The 15,680-nt window shown below is 45.9% G+C and overlaps 1 protein-coding gene across 1 annotated transcript; it reads right to left on the bottom strand.

The window, feature by feature from the left end:
• Positions 1–5,047: 5,047 nt before the first annotated feature.
• On the bottom strand, positions 5,048–11,740 carry LOC133642525 (uncharacterized). The gene has a single exon (XM_062037127.1). The coding sequence runs from the start codon at positions 11,512–11,514 to the stop codon at positions 7,405–7,407; it is 4,110 nt and encodes a 1,369-aa protein (XP_061893111.1). The 5' UTR covers positions 11,515–11,740; the 3' UTR covers positions 5,048–7,404.
• Positions 11,741–15,680: the final 3,940 nt, after the last annotated feature.

Genomic DNA, 15,680 nt, shown 5'->3' with positions numbered 1-15,680 from the left:
GAGAAAATATCTAGGTCCTCGATTTGTACTTTTCATAAAGGTCTTTGAGCTGCTCTTTGTCTGATTCCTCACCTAGGACCTGTTTGTCTTGGGGGACCCTACCAGGGGGCATAGAAGCCCCCGGACAACATAGCTCCTAGGATCAGTGGGACACGCAAACCACAAAGGTGGCGGCTCAGAAAGCAGGTTATATAAACATAACTCCAAAACCAAACATGCCTGTAATATTGTATCAATGTGAGTTTTACTAGAATCGGTTGTTTTTTTAAGGCTTGCAAACACAAAAAGTTTTTTTTACTCAATATGACAGTAAGTTCTTAAAATGCTGAGATAATGTGAAAAAAACAATACAAATGTATTCCAACATGATTCCTAAACCAAACATGCAAAATGTCTAAAAATGCCTGTAATATTGAATCCATGTGAGTTTTACTAGAATCATTTGTTTTTGTAAGGTTTGCAAATACAAAAATTGAGTTTTATGACGGACACAAGTTAGTTTTTTTTACTCATTATAACAGTATAGATGTCATACTATATATTAAAGTTATATGAACATAACTCCAAAACCAAACGTGAATTATGTCCAAAATTGCCTGTAATATTGTATAGATGTGAGTTTTACTAGAATCAGGTTTGCAAATACAAAAATTGGGTTTTATGACAGTATACTGTCACACTCAATATGACAGTATAACTGTCATACTAAATCCATCCATTTTCTTCCGCTTATCCGAGGTCGGGTTGCGGGGGCAGCAGCCTAAGCAGAGAGCCCAGACTTCCCTCTCCCCAGCCACTTCGTCCAGCTCTTCTCGGGGGATCCCGAGGCGTTCCCAGGCCATAGTCTTTCCAATGTATCCTAGGTCTTCCCCATGGCCTCCTGCCGTTCGGACCTAGGGAGGCGTTCGGGTGGCATCCTGAGCAGATGCCCGAACCACCTCATCTGGCTCCTCTCAATGTGGAGGAGCAGCGGCTTTACACTGAGGTCCTCCCAGATGACAGAGCTTCTCACCCTATCTCTAAGGGAGAGACCCACCACCCGGCGGAGGAAACTCATTTCGGCCGCTTGTACCCGTGACCTTGTCCTTTCGGTCATAACCCAAAGCTCATGACCATAGGTGAGGATGGGAACGTTGATCGACCGGTAAATTGAAAGCTTTTCCTTCTGGCTCAGCTCCTTCTTCACCACAACGGATCGATATAGCGTCCTCATTACTGAAGACGCCGCACCGATCCGCCTGTAGATCTCACAATCCACTCTATCCTCACTCGTGAACAAGACTCCTAGGTACTTGAACTCCTTCACTTGGGGCAAGATCTCTTTCCCAACCTCGAGATGGCACTCCACCCTTTCCCGGGCGAGAACCATGGACTCGGACTTGGAGGTGCTGATTCTCATCCCAGTCGCTTCACTGCGAACCGATCCAATGAAAGCTGAAGATCTTGGCCAGTTGAAGCCATCAGGACCACATCATCTGCAAAAAGCAGAGACCTAATCCTGCAGCCACCAAACCAGGCGCAGTCATGGCGTTGAGGGGATCCTTAAAGCCATGACTGTGCCTAGATATTCTGTCCATTAAAGTTATGAACAGAATCGGTGACAAAGGGCAGCCTTGGCGGAGTCCAACCCTCACTGGAAAGGGGTCCGACTTACTGCCGGCAATGCGGACCAAGCTCTGACACTGATCATACAGGGAGACACCCGCCACAATCAGACATGCCGATACTGCATACTCTCTGAGCACTCCCCACAGGATTTACCGGGGGCCAAGGTCGAATGTCTTCTCCAAGTCCACAAAACTTATGTAGACTGGTTGGGCAAACTCCCATGCACACTCAAGGACCCTGCCGAGAGTATAGAGCTGGTCTACCGTTCCACGACCAGGACGAAAACCACACTGTTCGTCCTGGATCCGAGGTTCCTCCTCTCCATTACACATGAATAGACCTTACCGGGAAGGCTGAGGAGTGTGATCTACGATAGTTGGAACACACCCTCCGGTTCCCCTTCTTAAAGAGAGGAACCACCACCCCGGTCTGCCAATCCAGAGGTACCGCCCCCGATGTAGACGCAATGTTGCAGAGTCTTGTCAACCAAGACTGCCCCACAGCATCCAGAGCCTTAAGGAACTCCGGACGGAGCTCATACCCCCGGGGCCTTGCCACCGAGGAGCTTTTTAACTACCTTGGCAACCTCAGCCCCAGAAATAGGAGAGCCCACCACAGACTTCCCAGGCACTGTTTCCTCATAAGAAGACGTGTTGGTGGGACTGAGGAGGTCTCGCTTGGCCTGTCGGTATGCCCACTGCCTCTGGAGTCCCATGAGCCAAAAGGACCCGGTGGCTCTTTCTTCAGCTTGACAGCATCCCTCACTGCTGGTGGATTACCGCCACGACAGGCACCAAACACCTTGCGGCCACAGCTTCAATCAGCTGGCTCAACAAGAGAGGAACGGAACATGGTCCACTCAGACTCAATGTCCAGCACCTCCCTCGTGACATGTTCAAAGTTCTTCCGGACATGTTCAAAGTTCTTCAGGAGACTCTGCTAGGTGTTCCCAGCAGACCCTTACAATGCGTTCGGGCCTGCCAGGTCTGACCGGCATCCTCCCCTACCATCGGAGCCAGCTCACCACCAGGTGGTGGTTGGTAGAAAGCTCTGCCCCTCTCTTCACCGAGTGTCCAAAACATGAGGCCGCAAATCCCATGACACAACTACAAAGTCAATCATGCGGCCGAGGGTGTCCTTGTGCCAAGTGCACATATGGACACCCTTATGTTTGAACATTGTGTTTGTTATGGACAATCCGTGACAAGCACAAAAGTCCAATAACAAAGCACCACTTGGGTTCAGATCCGGGTGGCCATTTTTCCCAATCACGACTCTCCAGGTTTCACTGTCGTTGCCAACATAGCGTTGAAGTCCACCAGCAGAACAAGGGAATCACCCGAGGGAGCACTCTCCAGTACTCCCTCAAGGGAATCCAAAAAGAGTTGGTACTCTGAGCTGCTGTTTGGTGTGTAAACACAAACAACAGTCAGGACCCGTCACCCAACCCGAAGGCTGAAGGAAGCTACCATCTCGTCTATTGGGTTTAAAGTCCAACGTGCAGGCTTTGAGCCGGGGGGCAACAAGAATTGCCACCCCAGCCTCTCATTAGTTGCAACGCCAGTGGGGAATCTCTTCCACTGTGGCGTTGCAAGTAATGAAAGTTCAGCTCAGTCCAGCCCCTCTGAGAGAACAGGTTCCAGAGCCCTTGCTGTGAGTCCAACTATATCTAGCCGGGAACGTCTCCACCTCAAGCACCAGCTCAGGCTCCTTCCCTCCCAGCGAGGTGACGTTCCATGTCCCAAGAGCGAGCTTATGTAGCCGATAATCGGACCACCAAGTGCCCTGCCTTCGGCTGCCGCCCAGCTCACACTGCACCCTCTATGACCCAGCCCATGAGTGGTGAGCCCTGGAGGGGGGATCCACGTTGCCTCTTCGAGCTGAGCACGGCTGGGCCCCATGGGGACAGGCCCGTCAATCGCCATCGTGCCACACCTCTGGGCCTGGCTCCACAGGGGAGCCACGGTGACCTGCGTCCGGGCGAGAAAAAATCTAGGTCCTCAATTGTACTTTTAATAAAGGTCTTTGAGCTGCTCTTTGTCTGATCCCTCACCTAGGACCTGTTTGTCTTGGGAGACCATAGAAGCCCCCGGACAACATAGTTCCTGGATCAGTGGGACACGCAAACCACAAAGGTGGCGGCTCAGAAAGCAGGTTATATAAATATAACTCCAAAACCAAACATGCAATATGTCTAAACATGCCTGTAATATTGTATCAATGTGAGTTTTCCTAGAATCGGTTGTTTTTGTAAGGTTTGCAAATACAAAAATTAGGTTTTACTCTCAATGACAAAATCACACTCAATATGACAGTTATTTAAACATAACTCATAAAACACACAAAAAAATGGCTAATAATGCCTGAAATAATGAATCATTGGGAGTTTTACTGAGTTTTACATTTTGCAAACACAAAAAGTAGTTTTTTACTTGACTGTAATGTTCTTAGAAACCTGAGATAATGGGAAAAAAGCAATACAAATGTATTTAAACCTAACTCCTAAACAACACATGCAAAATGGCTAATAATGCCTAGGGAGACATGTAACGTTGTTAGTTTAAAAAATGATCTTTTGTAAAGATATCAAAGACACAAGCTAGTTTTTTTTTATTCAATATGACAGTATAACAGTCATACTAAATATGAAAGTTATATAAACATAACTCCAAAACCAAACATGTGTCATGTCTAAAAATGCCTGTAATAATGTATTTATGTGAGTTTGTAAGGTTTGCAAAAACAAAAAGTAGTTTTTTACTCAATATGAAAGTAATGTTCTTAGAATCCTGAGATAATGCGAAAAAAGCAATACAAATGTATTCAAACACAAATTTTAAACCAAACATGTAAAATGTCTAAAAATGCCTGTAATATTGAATCTTGTTGCGTTTGACCAGATGTTCCTCCAAGTGGGATGTAAAACGCTGGTCAGTCCCAAGTTACTTAGATGACACATAAACTGATCTCCAATATACACCAATCACAGAATAGGTATTTTCTAATTTTATTGTCAAATATTTGAGAATAGAGACCAGCCTCGAACAACACATCCAAATGCGTAGCCCAAGTTGATCTGGCATTCCACAGGCCAAAAGCAACTCTTTTTCACACAAAGAAAACCCCCATTTCCCCTCCCCCCAACACTGATAAGAAGAGAGACTTGGGGGTTGTGTTCACATTCCTGATGGTTTACGACCCTATCTAACCAGGCAATCTGAAGACAAAGAGAAACTAGTATACAGAGTAAAATTAAGGAAAGAAATGAGCTGATTCAAACATGATTATGAGAAAAGAAATAGCTCTTAAACATATGCATTATCTACAATCCCCCTTCAGATCTTATCCAAAAGATCTCTCCTACGAGAGCAACACCTCTAAAGCACGCCCCACATTAAAGTAGGTGCTGTAGTTTTTTTTTTTTTTTTTTTCTTTGAGCAAGCTAGCAATAAAACAACAGCATATTTACATGGATGATAGATGGAGGGAGTCCACGTCAATGTCGTCATGGTCAGGGAAGGAAATCAACAATTCTCGAAAGTCTCCATTTTGCTTGACCCCCTTCAAAGACATAACGAGCCCAGAAACAGGGTGGGGTTGACCTTCTACAGCTCTAACAATGATGCGGGTGCATAGAGACTTAGCACAAGGGGCGATAAAGCAACCGCAAGAGGCTATAATGGCCAAGAAAACTCCAATGGAGACCAGGACAGACTTAATTAGGTCAGTCCACCTGCCAAATGTGCTTTGGAGCCAATCTTTAAAGGGGTCAGAGACCCCTGAAACTTCAGTAAGTTCCTTAGACAGGGCCTGGAGGCCCTCTAAGGCCCTCTGAACTGAGCCATCTGGTGCAGTGTTGTTAGGAATGAAGGTACAGCATTGGTCACCAAACATTGCACACACGCCTTCTTCCTTGGCTAGGATGCGGTCAAGGGCTATGCGGTTCTGGATGGCCATGAGAGAGGTCGGGGCAAGTTGTTCAGCAAGTCCCTCAACGGCGTCACGAGTCAGGTTGGTCAGTCTCAACAGATTATAAAAAACATAGTTAATGCGTTCAACATTTTTAGTAGCAGTCACAGGGAAAATAGCACCAATGATAGGAAGGTTCTCGAAACCTGCACAGGATTCACACCACAATTTGTGTTGTGAGGGGACCCCTCTTGGTTGTCCAATTGCATCAAAGTAAACACCATCAGGGTTTCTCATCAGATCAAAGGAGCCCTTTACACTCCTTCGAGATAAAACATGGCGGCGTCGGCGAGAAGTTAGAGAGGCCGCTGAGACAGGAGTTACAAGGGGAGTTAATTTGGTACCCACTAGGGTGAGTGGGGTCACCAGTCTAACCATAGCACAAAGCCCTACGGATGACTTTGGGATTCTAATGTACAATCTGTGCTCCCCACAATACCAGAATAAGTCAGCTCGTGCCCAAGGGCCTATCCTTGAGCCATCTATCAGTGTGGTGCACCAGGAAGGGTTAATATCACCCAATTTGTTGGGGGACGAAGAGGGTCCTTTGAATTGAAAACACGTGTAATTCAGCTTTTGGGCCACAAATGGAAGAAGTCGGGTGGAATTGTCAACAGGAGGGTACACACTAGCCAACAAATCGCACCCTGGTGGCGTGGGTTCAGAGAACAAGGAAATAAGACAGTTTGAGCCATTTATGTCAGTCAACTTAAAAGGGGCGGGGTAAGTGTGGGGAAAAGGACGTCCAGCGGAACAAGCAACACAGTCACCCAGGTTTTGGCTCTTAGCCATGCTAGTCATCCACCTGAGCCATAGGTTGCCTGCACCTGCTCCTAAGGTCAAAGCTACCAGGTCTTCAGTGGTGATGTCATTAGTATACACAGATGTGAGAGCTTTTGTAACGTCACCGAGGTGGAGTGGCACTTTAGGTGCTACAGAGGGGGCAAAGGTAGTTAATGCCCTCTCAAGGATATTAATTTTAATAATCCCTTTAGGGTCCGTACCAGCCTGTTCAACCCCCAAAACAACATAAAAGGGACTTGGCACAACACCCATTCCGATAATTGTAAGTGCAAGGGGATTCTGGGAACGATCAAAATTCCTCTGAAAGGTCATCCCTCTCTGAATAACTTCTAATAGTAGAGGTAGGCGGTAATGGTAAAAAGAGGGCCCTGTGTAGTGGGTTACACTCGTCCATGAGGGGCACCACCCACTAGAGTATGTTGTCTGCTTCCGACACCAATGATTCAGTTTTATGTCGTCACAAAGATAGAGGTTACTACTACGGTACAAACTATTTTTTCCCCCGCATTTAATCACACTGCACAGGTCAAAAAAATAAGTCTTGCTGTCCCCCCTAACCCAGTCTATTTCAAGTCCGCCGTATGTTCTAAGACACTTGTCAGTCACTGTCGTCGGGAAGGAAGGACTGAGGCACAAGAACAGTAGAACAAGCCTAAACACCAATCCGTCAGGAAATACTTCTGGGCGTAACATCCTGCTTTTCGACTATCAAAATCAGAGTAATTCAGGTAACGAAACGGGGATAAACATCAAACTTTTCACTTAATATAACGACACAGATAGTTATGCTGAAAACAAGCAAAAGAAATTGGATAACTTCGAGTATAAAGGCTGGTCTCAAATAAGGATATACAATATAGAAGTTAAAAAGAGTAATATAGGTAGAAAATCTCTCTCTCAGCGTCGTCTTCTGGGCTGTAGGATTATGTGTGTGTAATTAAAGCCTCGCTCTTCTATGACCTAGAGGGGGAGAGGTTACTAGCACGATCACCCCTTATGTGTGTTACTTCGTTAACACACCCACTAAAAATGAGTCGTTTTCTGCTCCCGTTCTTCTTCAGCTGCCTCAGGCTCAAAAGGCGCTGCTAGGGGGTCGAGTGGGGCAGATGATGTGGCGATGTCAGCAATGACATCCGCTGGTGATCTGTCAGGTTCTTCAGCAGGAGTGCAGAGGGAGAGGTGGTACCAGGTGTCCCCTTTACCAGCTAGTCGAAGGGCGTGAGACGTCCGTTCCACGACCTTGAAGGGACCAGTCCACCTGGGCTCCGTCCACTTGCGTTTGATGACTTTGAGCTTGACCCACTCTACGGGAGGGAGGGTCCCTGGAGGAGTGGATTGTTGTCCACGAATCTGTGCAGAGAAATTATTACACAAATTCTGAATTTGTTCAAAGTACCATTTTGGTTTTACGCTGATTCTTCCTTCCAGGGAGGCAGCTGGTCCTGGGAAGGGCTGACCTGAATGCAGTTCATAGGGTGAAAAACCAGTTTTGTTCATGGACATTCGGATGGTCATTAAAGCCAATGGTAACGCGTCAACCCACTTCAATTTGGTCTGTGCACAGATTTTAGCCAATTTTGTCTTGATGTTTTGGTTCATTCTCTCGACCTTACCTTGGGACTGAGGATGGTACACCGAACCAAACCTGTGTTCTAGTCCGAGAGCCTTTTCGACCAAGGCTAGGTGAGTATTTTTGAAATGGGTGCCGTTGTCTGACCTAATCTTTTTGGGGAAACCATGTCGGGGAATTAGGTCATTAACAAGCCATTTAATTACTGATTTTGCATCCTCTTTTGAGGTTGGAGTTGCTTCCGGCCATCCACTGTAACTGTCAACGCAAGTTAGCAAGTACCTTTTCCCTTGTACCGGATTGATCATGTCAGTGTAATCGATCGTCCATTCTTCACCATTTTGTGCCGGAATGGGGAAAGTCCCCATTTCTGGTTTCAGTGTTGGTCTGGGGTTAAAGTCCTGGCAGATATCGCAGTATCTGACGTAGTTGTCTACAATGTTCTCCAAATAGGGGTGCCACCATAGTGACAAGTTCGCTTTTGTTTGCTTTGCCCCCACATGTCCGGGACCGTGGGCCCATCGGAGCATTTTTTGTCTAATTCCTGGGGGCCAGGCCAGGTGACCATTTGGCCCTCGCCAAAGACCTGTCAGGTCTTGTATAGCGCCTCTTCTTAGCCACAAAATTTTCTCTTGTGGTGAGGCCTGCCCCTGATGTTTTCTGATTTCATCATCAGACAGGGCAGGTAGGAGTTCTGTCTGGCAGGCAGTGGCAGTCATGATAATTCCAGTCTTGTCATAGCCAGCAGTCTGCTTAGCTACGGAGTCAGCAAAGTTGTTACCATCAGTTACTGTCCCTTCTTCCTTACTGTGTCCCTTGCACTTGACAATAGCTATCCTTCTAGGTAGGAGCAGCGCTGTTTCCAGTGCTTCCATTTCTGTCTTGTATTTAATCGGATGTCCTTCAGCAGTCAGGAAGCCATTTCTCTTCCATTTAGGAAGGTCAATGACAGCTGACATGAAGGCATAAGCCGAGTCTGTAAAGATAGTCACTTCGTAGTCTTTTCCTTGCTTTAGGGCTTCTGTCAAAGCCACAAGTTCAGCTCTTTGGGCTGACAGCTGTTCGTCAAGTGTCTGGGTGGCCAAGGTCTCCCATTCTCCTGAGCTGGACTGCTGTACCACTGACCAAGCTGCCTGCAATCCCTTTAGAGGATGTCTGAAACAACAGCCGTCCGTGAACAGCCAGTGGGAGCCTGGGATGGGTGTGGTCAACAGGTCTGGTCTTATCTTTTCAGTCAAAGCAACTCTCTCCTCACAGTGATGTAATTCTCCACTATTTATGTTATCAGCCATGTTGATTCCTTCGTGTGTAAAAGTTATGTGAGGTTGTTGCAAAATTTTCATGAGTCTGCGTTGTTTGAGTGGCGTCATGGTAAACAAATGTGATGATACATATGCAATGACAGTGTGGTTTGTCAGTACTGTAAGTGGGTGTCCCATGACAATGTGTGCCGTTTTGTCAATCAGTTTTGCCAAAGTGGAAGCATGTTGCGAGCATGTGTGATGTCGAAGTTCAGATAGGTCAAGCAGAATGCTGGTGTAGGTTAAAACGCAACGCGTTCCCCCTATACCTCCCCCTTCAGGTTTCTGAAAAAGGACAGCGTTAGCAGTACCTTCACTCTCAGAAACATCTAAGTAGAAGGGTAGTTTGTAGTCTGGTACTGCAAGGGCAGAAGCAGAAGACAAATGTTGCTTGAGGTCAATGAAAGCTTGTTCGGCCTCAACCGTCCACTGGAGGGCAGCATTTGAGTTGCGGACTCCAGCAGTGCGGAGGAGGGCACGAAGAGGAGCTGTTTTCAAGGAAAAACAAGGAATGTAGGAGCGGCTGAAACCAGCCAATCCAAGGAAGGACTGTAATTGTTTGACAGAAGAAGGTTTAGGATGACATAGGATAGACTGGCGATGGTCAGGGGACAGGGAGACCCCCGTTGAGGAGATCTCCCGCCCCATGAAATGAACAAGGGAACGGGCAACCTGCAATTTCTTACGAGAGACCTTGTATCCTGTTGAGGCCAGACGCTGAAGAACAGCTAGGGTGGCCGCCAGGCATGAGGTAGGAGAAGAAGCAGCGATGAGTATGTCATCTACATACTGGACAACAAATGTGTCGTCAAAAAGCTCCACTGAGGCCAGATCGTCTCGTAATTGCTGGTTGAAAAGGCCAGGCGACAGTTTCCAACCTTGTGGGAGGCGGGAGTACTGCAGCTTTTGACCTTGAAAGGTGAAAGCAAAGACATGTTTGATGCATTCAGCGATAGGGATGCAAAAGAAAGCATTCGCTAGGTCAATGACAGAGAAATAACAGTGTGCAGTGGTCAGATGGGTGAGTGCTGTGTAAGGGTTAGGAACAGGTATGGGAGGGGTCACTGTGACGTCATTAACGGCCCTAAGATCGTGTACCATCCGGTACACAGAGGTGCCAGTTTTTGGAACAGGCAAAATAGGTGTGTTCCATTTAGAGTTGGAGGGTTCCAATACTCCAGATTGTTTAAGGCCTGAGATGGTATCTGTAATGCCATCTATGGCTTGTTGTTTTTGTGGGTATTGTCTGACATGTACCACACTACTGGTGTCAATTTTGACAGAGACAGGGGACGCATTGACAGCAAGACCAACATCTGTGGGACCTTGAGACCAAACGGTCAGTGGGAGGGTGTTTAACATGTCAGCAGCTTCAGGATGGTCTGTTCGTTCTTGCCCATGCTCTCGAGCGACCTGAAGATGTTGTAGAACCCCGAGGTCAGCAGTCTGAGAGCAGGAGATACGAAACATATCAACTGAGTCAGAATGTTGTAAGTGTGGTATTTGGGTGTCTACCCAATCAGTGGCAGATACTCCCTGTTTTGTCATTGGACCCAAGTCCTTGGCTTGGTAGGCGGGACAAAGAGCAAGAGAACAATGTGGGACTGCCGTAGCGTCCATTTTATACCATTTTTTCTGTTGAGGAGTGAAGTCGACATGGGCGGACACACCCTGAGCTCCAGCATAGATGTGAGTGTAGGCCAAAGACCACTCTTTTCCTGCTATGGTGTCAAAAACTTCTTGGTAACTTTCATCAGATTGGCGATCATAATATAAGGTGACATGTGGCGGATCAGGTGGTGGTACATACGGACGCAGCTCGGTCAGCCAGGGCTTCCACTGATAGAAGAGCAGGAGCAGCCCTTGTCCTTCACTTGTTTCCGGGAGGAGGCGTGTCCAGTAGATGTCCGCCATTTGTGGTACCTCAGGTTGAGGCATGAGCACAAACATGGAGGAGCCTTTATAGTGGTGTCGCAGCTTGGTGGTAGTGCCGTCAGGTAACACCAGGAAGGTTCCTTCTGTGCGATATTGGATGTCAGGGTACAGTTTGTAAAGCAGATCATTACCGAGCAGGCAAGGTGTGTGATGATCAACCACGAAGGGATGCTTTAGCGAGTGTCCAGCAATCTGAACCGGAAGTGGTTTGGTGACAGGTAACATCCTTGTGACCCCAGCAAAGCCTTCAACCTTTAAAAAGGAAGCACACAGTTTCTTTGGAACTACTGCATTCAAAAGTGAATGTGTAGCGCCAGTGTCAATCATGAACTGATAACATTGTCCATTGACAACTATGTCCAGCAGGGGGCCTGTCTGTATTTCCTGCTGTGGCTCCTGCTGTGGGCAGCTTCAGAAGACCCCCCCTTGGTCCACGTCGTCACCCAGGAAGTAGGCGGAGGCGCCAGGCGCTAAGGCGGACCTGGGGGCGTGGTATTGTTGCTGTTGTGGCTGCTGCTGGAAGGAGCTATGTTGTGAACGCCCTTTGCTGCGGCCTCGTGTTCGTCTGGCGGCATGACGTAACCTTTCCTGTTCGGAAATGTTGGGACAGTCTTGAGCCCAGTGACCAGGCTGGTCACAGCCGAAACAGTTTCTTCCCCGGATTGACTTTGAAACGCCGCGTCCACCACCTGAGCCTGAGGGTCTGGTTTCAAGTTTATTGAGGATTCTTTCCTCCATCTTTTGTAGTTCAAAAGCAAGTTCACCCGTTGCCGAATACACTTTAGCAGATTTGTGACCTTTAGGGTCTTTAGACATTTTTGCTACATCAATTTGTAAATTAAGGAGTTGTTTCCTTACTGCTCTGTCCTCAGCCTTATCATTTTCACCTTGCTTAGTCCAATTCTGCATGTGGTGGATAAGGTGCCTCTCCCAGGTAGCACCGTCAGCTCCTGGTATATCAGGATTAGCATCCATCCTTTTTTTCACCACAGTTGGCATTGCGTCAAGTACGGCTCGTCTAAAAAACTGTCGGTGTTCCCCTTCTTTACTGGGGTGCACACCTGTAGCACGTGACCATTGCTCTTTAGCTTGACTTATGAATACATAAGGTGACTCACCATCTTTCCACTGATAAGTGGGTGTGGCATTTTGACACGGAAGAGGAAAGAGACTGCGCATAGCAGTAGCTATGTCGTGAATGTATGGTGTTATTGGCAGGGTCTGAGGTTCAGCCATTAATCCTGCTTGTTGTTCCATGTTTTGGCCATCTTGCGTGGAAACACAACGATACAAAATGCCCCTAAAGTCTCCTACTGAGAGTGTGTATCCTGCTGTTAGTTTGTCTAACGTATTAAGCCAAAGACTCCCACCTTCAGACACAGGTGGGAGTTTGTCAACGATGGCCTGTATGTCTGCAACAGCAAAAGGCTTATATTGGAATCTGCCGCTATTATCAGGAAAAAGTGGATATGCGTGTCCCTCCAGCTTTTTTTTTAAGCGTGTGTTGTATGCATGTGGTTCATGTGGGTGTTGGTCAATGTAGCCTTCCATTGAGCAATTAACAGTTACAGGAGACCACAAAGTCTGGCTCTGTTGTGTGTTGTATGCATGTGGTTCATGTGGGTGTTGGTCAATGTAGCCTTCCATTGAGCCATTAACAGTTACAGGAGACCACAAAGTCTGGCTCTGTTGTGTGTTGTTCAAGAATGTCTGATGTGCACGTGAGAGACTGTCATCTACTGGGGGAGGGCATTTGTTTATGGCAACAAAATGGTCTGGCGTGTAAAGTGAGGAGTTCTGCATTGACTCATGCATTATCTGCTGTCTAGTAAGATTAGGCATATTCGGGAGGTTTTCCGCTGGGTGGCTGTTATTTTGGGGCTTAGGCACCAGAGGTGATTTACACTCAGGAGACAGCATTAGTTTTGGAGGAGGGTTCAATCTTAGAGAGGCTGTGTGAGCACCGCCCTCATTTGTCACAGGAGTAGGGGGTGGACCAGAGAGCTTTGTTTCTGTTTCGACCACCAGGGCTCCTCCTGTGACTGTCAAAAGTGGGTATAAAGACGCCTCCGGCTTTACGTCATAGGGCGGTGGCTTAGTCAAAGTCTGGGCGGGTCGTTTGAATTGTCTTACGCATGCGCGGCAGGCAAAAGACCAGTCAATCCATTTTTTCATGTTTATCTCAATTGTTTTCATTTCTTTAGCAGCTTTTCTTTTTTCCATGTAACTCCCGCTTACTCGAATTCCCTCTAGCTTCCTTTTCTCATTCGTCAAACGCTTATATTCTCGAGCACATAAGTTCTGTAAGCCTTCTTTTAACCCGTTAGGTTCCTCGCCCTGTGCTCGAGTCATCTCCTTAACTACTTTACTTCGTTCCTTTTTGTCTCTCCCCGCGGACTCCATTGTTACCAAAAGCACATTCAATTGATCATTGAACGATAACCATTCATCACATTTTCCCCAGCCGTCATCACATTCTTGTCTGTCACACTCCTTGGCCATTTTCACCAGCGCACACACACACACAAGCACGTGTAAGCACTCACGCACACACAAGCAAGTGCCTACAGCCCTACGCACACACACACACACACACACACGTAAGCACTCTCTCTGCGTTTCACTTTACCATAAAACTTCCAGTTACTTTTTTATTTTATTTTTTATTTTACCTGACGTTTGAGTTCACAACTTTTCGAGTATTGTAAACTCCCTCTTAACCCTTTCAAGGAACGTTCTCTTTTCTTTTTTTTCTTTTTTTAAACTCTACCTGCTAATTCCATTGTCGACAACAGTGCATTCAATTGATTATTAAACAGTAATGATTCATCACATTTTCCCCAGCCGTCATCACATTCTTTTCTGTCACACTCCTTGGCCACTGTGTCTATTTTCCTTAATTTTAGCGCACACTAAAGTGTCGCCGGGACCTCACAACCGGGGAATCTTTATTGTATTTATTACAAATGGCCTCCAACCGTGGAATTTATCATATGGTACAGAAGGGCCTCCTCCCGTACGTTTCTTAATTTTAACGCACACGTTAATGCCGTAGGGAACTCGCAACCAGGGAGTATTTATTGTATTTTACAAATGGCCTCCGACCCATCCTTAATTTGTGTGCACATAAAAATGTCAACAGGGATCTCACAACCGGGGAGTATTTACTGTACCATATGATGGGCATCCAACCCGTTACTCTTTTAGGCGGCGACCAACTACCCAGGGTGAGCCACACCCAACTATTAGTTCACTCGTCAATGAAACTGCCCGTCACGGTAATCGAGACACAATGACGTGAGTTGACCACTTATTTACAATTTTAATGCAATGGCAGGCTCGGCAAAAATGCAATCAATCTATCAAAATCACCATTCTGTGTCTGGGGTACAAAGCAGTGTTTAACTTACAGACTTCTGGGCAGACTCCTAATGCAGATTTTATCTAAAAAGAAAGGTTCTGCTTACCTTGAATTATGTTTTGGCCATGTGAGTCTGTCCAGAAGATTGCAAGAGAAGGTCCAATTGTCAGCGTGTCATCTCGGACGAAGCCCCCAAATTGTTGCGTTTGACCAGATGTTCCTCCAAGTGGGATGTAAAACGCTGGTCAGTCCCAAGTTACTTAGATGACACATAAACTGATCTCCAATATACACCAATCACAGAATAGGTATTTTCTAATTTTATTGTCAAATATTTGAGAATAGAGACCAGCCTCGAACAACACATCCAAATGCGTAGCCCAAGTTGATCTGGCATTCCACAGGCCAAAAGCAACTCTTTTTCACACAAAGAAAACCCCCATTTCCCCTCCCCCCAACACTGATAAGAAGAGAGACTTGGGGGTTGTGTTCACATTCCTGATGGTTTACGACCCTATCTAACCAGGCAATCTGAAGACAAAGAGAAACTAGTATACAGAGTAAAATTAAGGAAAGAAATGAGCTGATTCAAACATGATTATGAGAAAAGAAATAGCTCTTAAACATATGCATTATCTACAATCTCTATAAGTTTTACTAGAATCAATTGTTTTTGTAAGGTTTGCAAATAGAAAAATTAGGTTTTACACATAATGACATTAAAACTGTAACACTCAATATGACAATTATTTATTTATAACTCCTAACCACACATGAAACATGTCTAATAATGCGTGAAAAAAATTATCTTTGTGAGTGTTACTAGAAACATTTTCTTTTGTAAGGTTTGCAAAGACAGGTTAGTTTTTTTTACTCAATATGACAGTATAACTGCCACACTCAATATGACAGTTATTTAAACATAACTCTTAAACTACACATGAAAAATGACTAACAATGCCTGAAATAATGCATTCTTGTAAGTTTTACTCGAAACATATGCTTTTTTAAGGCTTGCAAACACAAAAAATTTTTTTTTACTCAATATGACAGTAATGTTCTAAAATTCTGAGAAAAAACGAACAAATAAAAAAAAATGATTCCAACATAATTCCTAAACCACATATGCAAA

Source organism: Entelurus aequoreus, linkage group LG01 (genome assembly GCF_033978785.1).
Source record: "Entelurus aequoreus isolate RoL-2023_Sb linkage group LG01, RoL_Eaeq_v1.1, whole genome shotgun sequence".
NCBI classification, from domain to species: Eukaryota; Metazoa; Chordata; class Actinopteri; order Syngnathiformes; family Syngnathidae; genus Entelurus; species Entelurus aequoreus.
The sequence above is the reverse complement of the archived record's forward strand: the minus strand, read 5'-3'. Positions and strand labels throughout refer to the sequence as shown.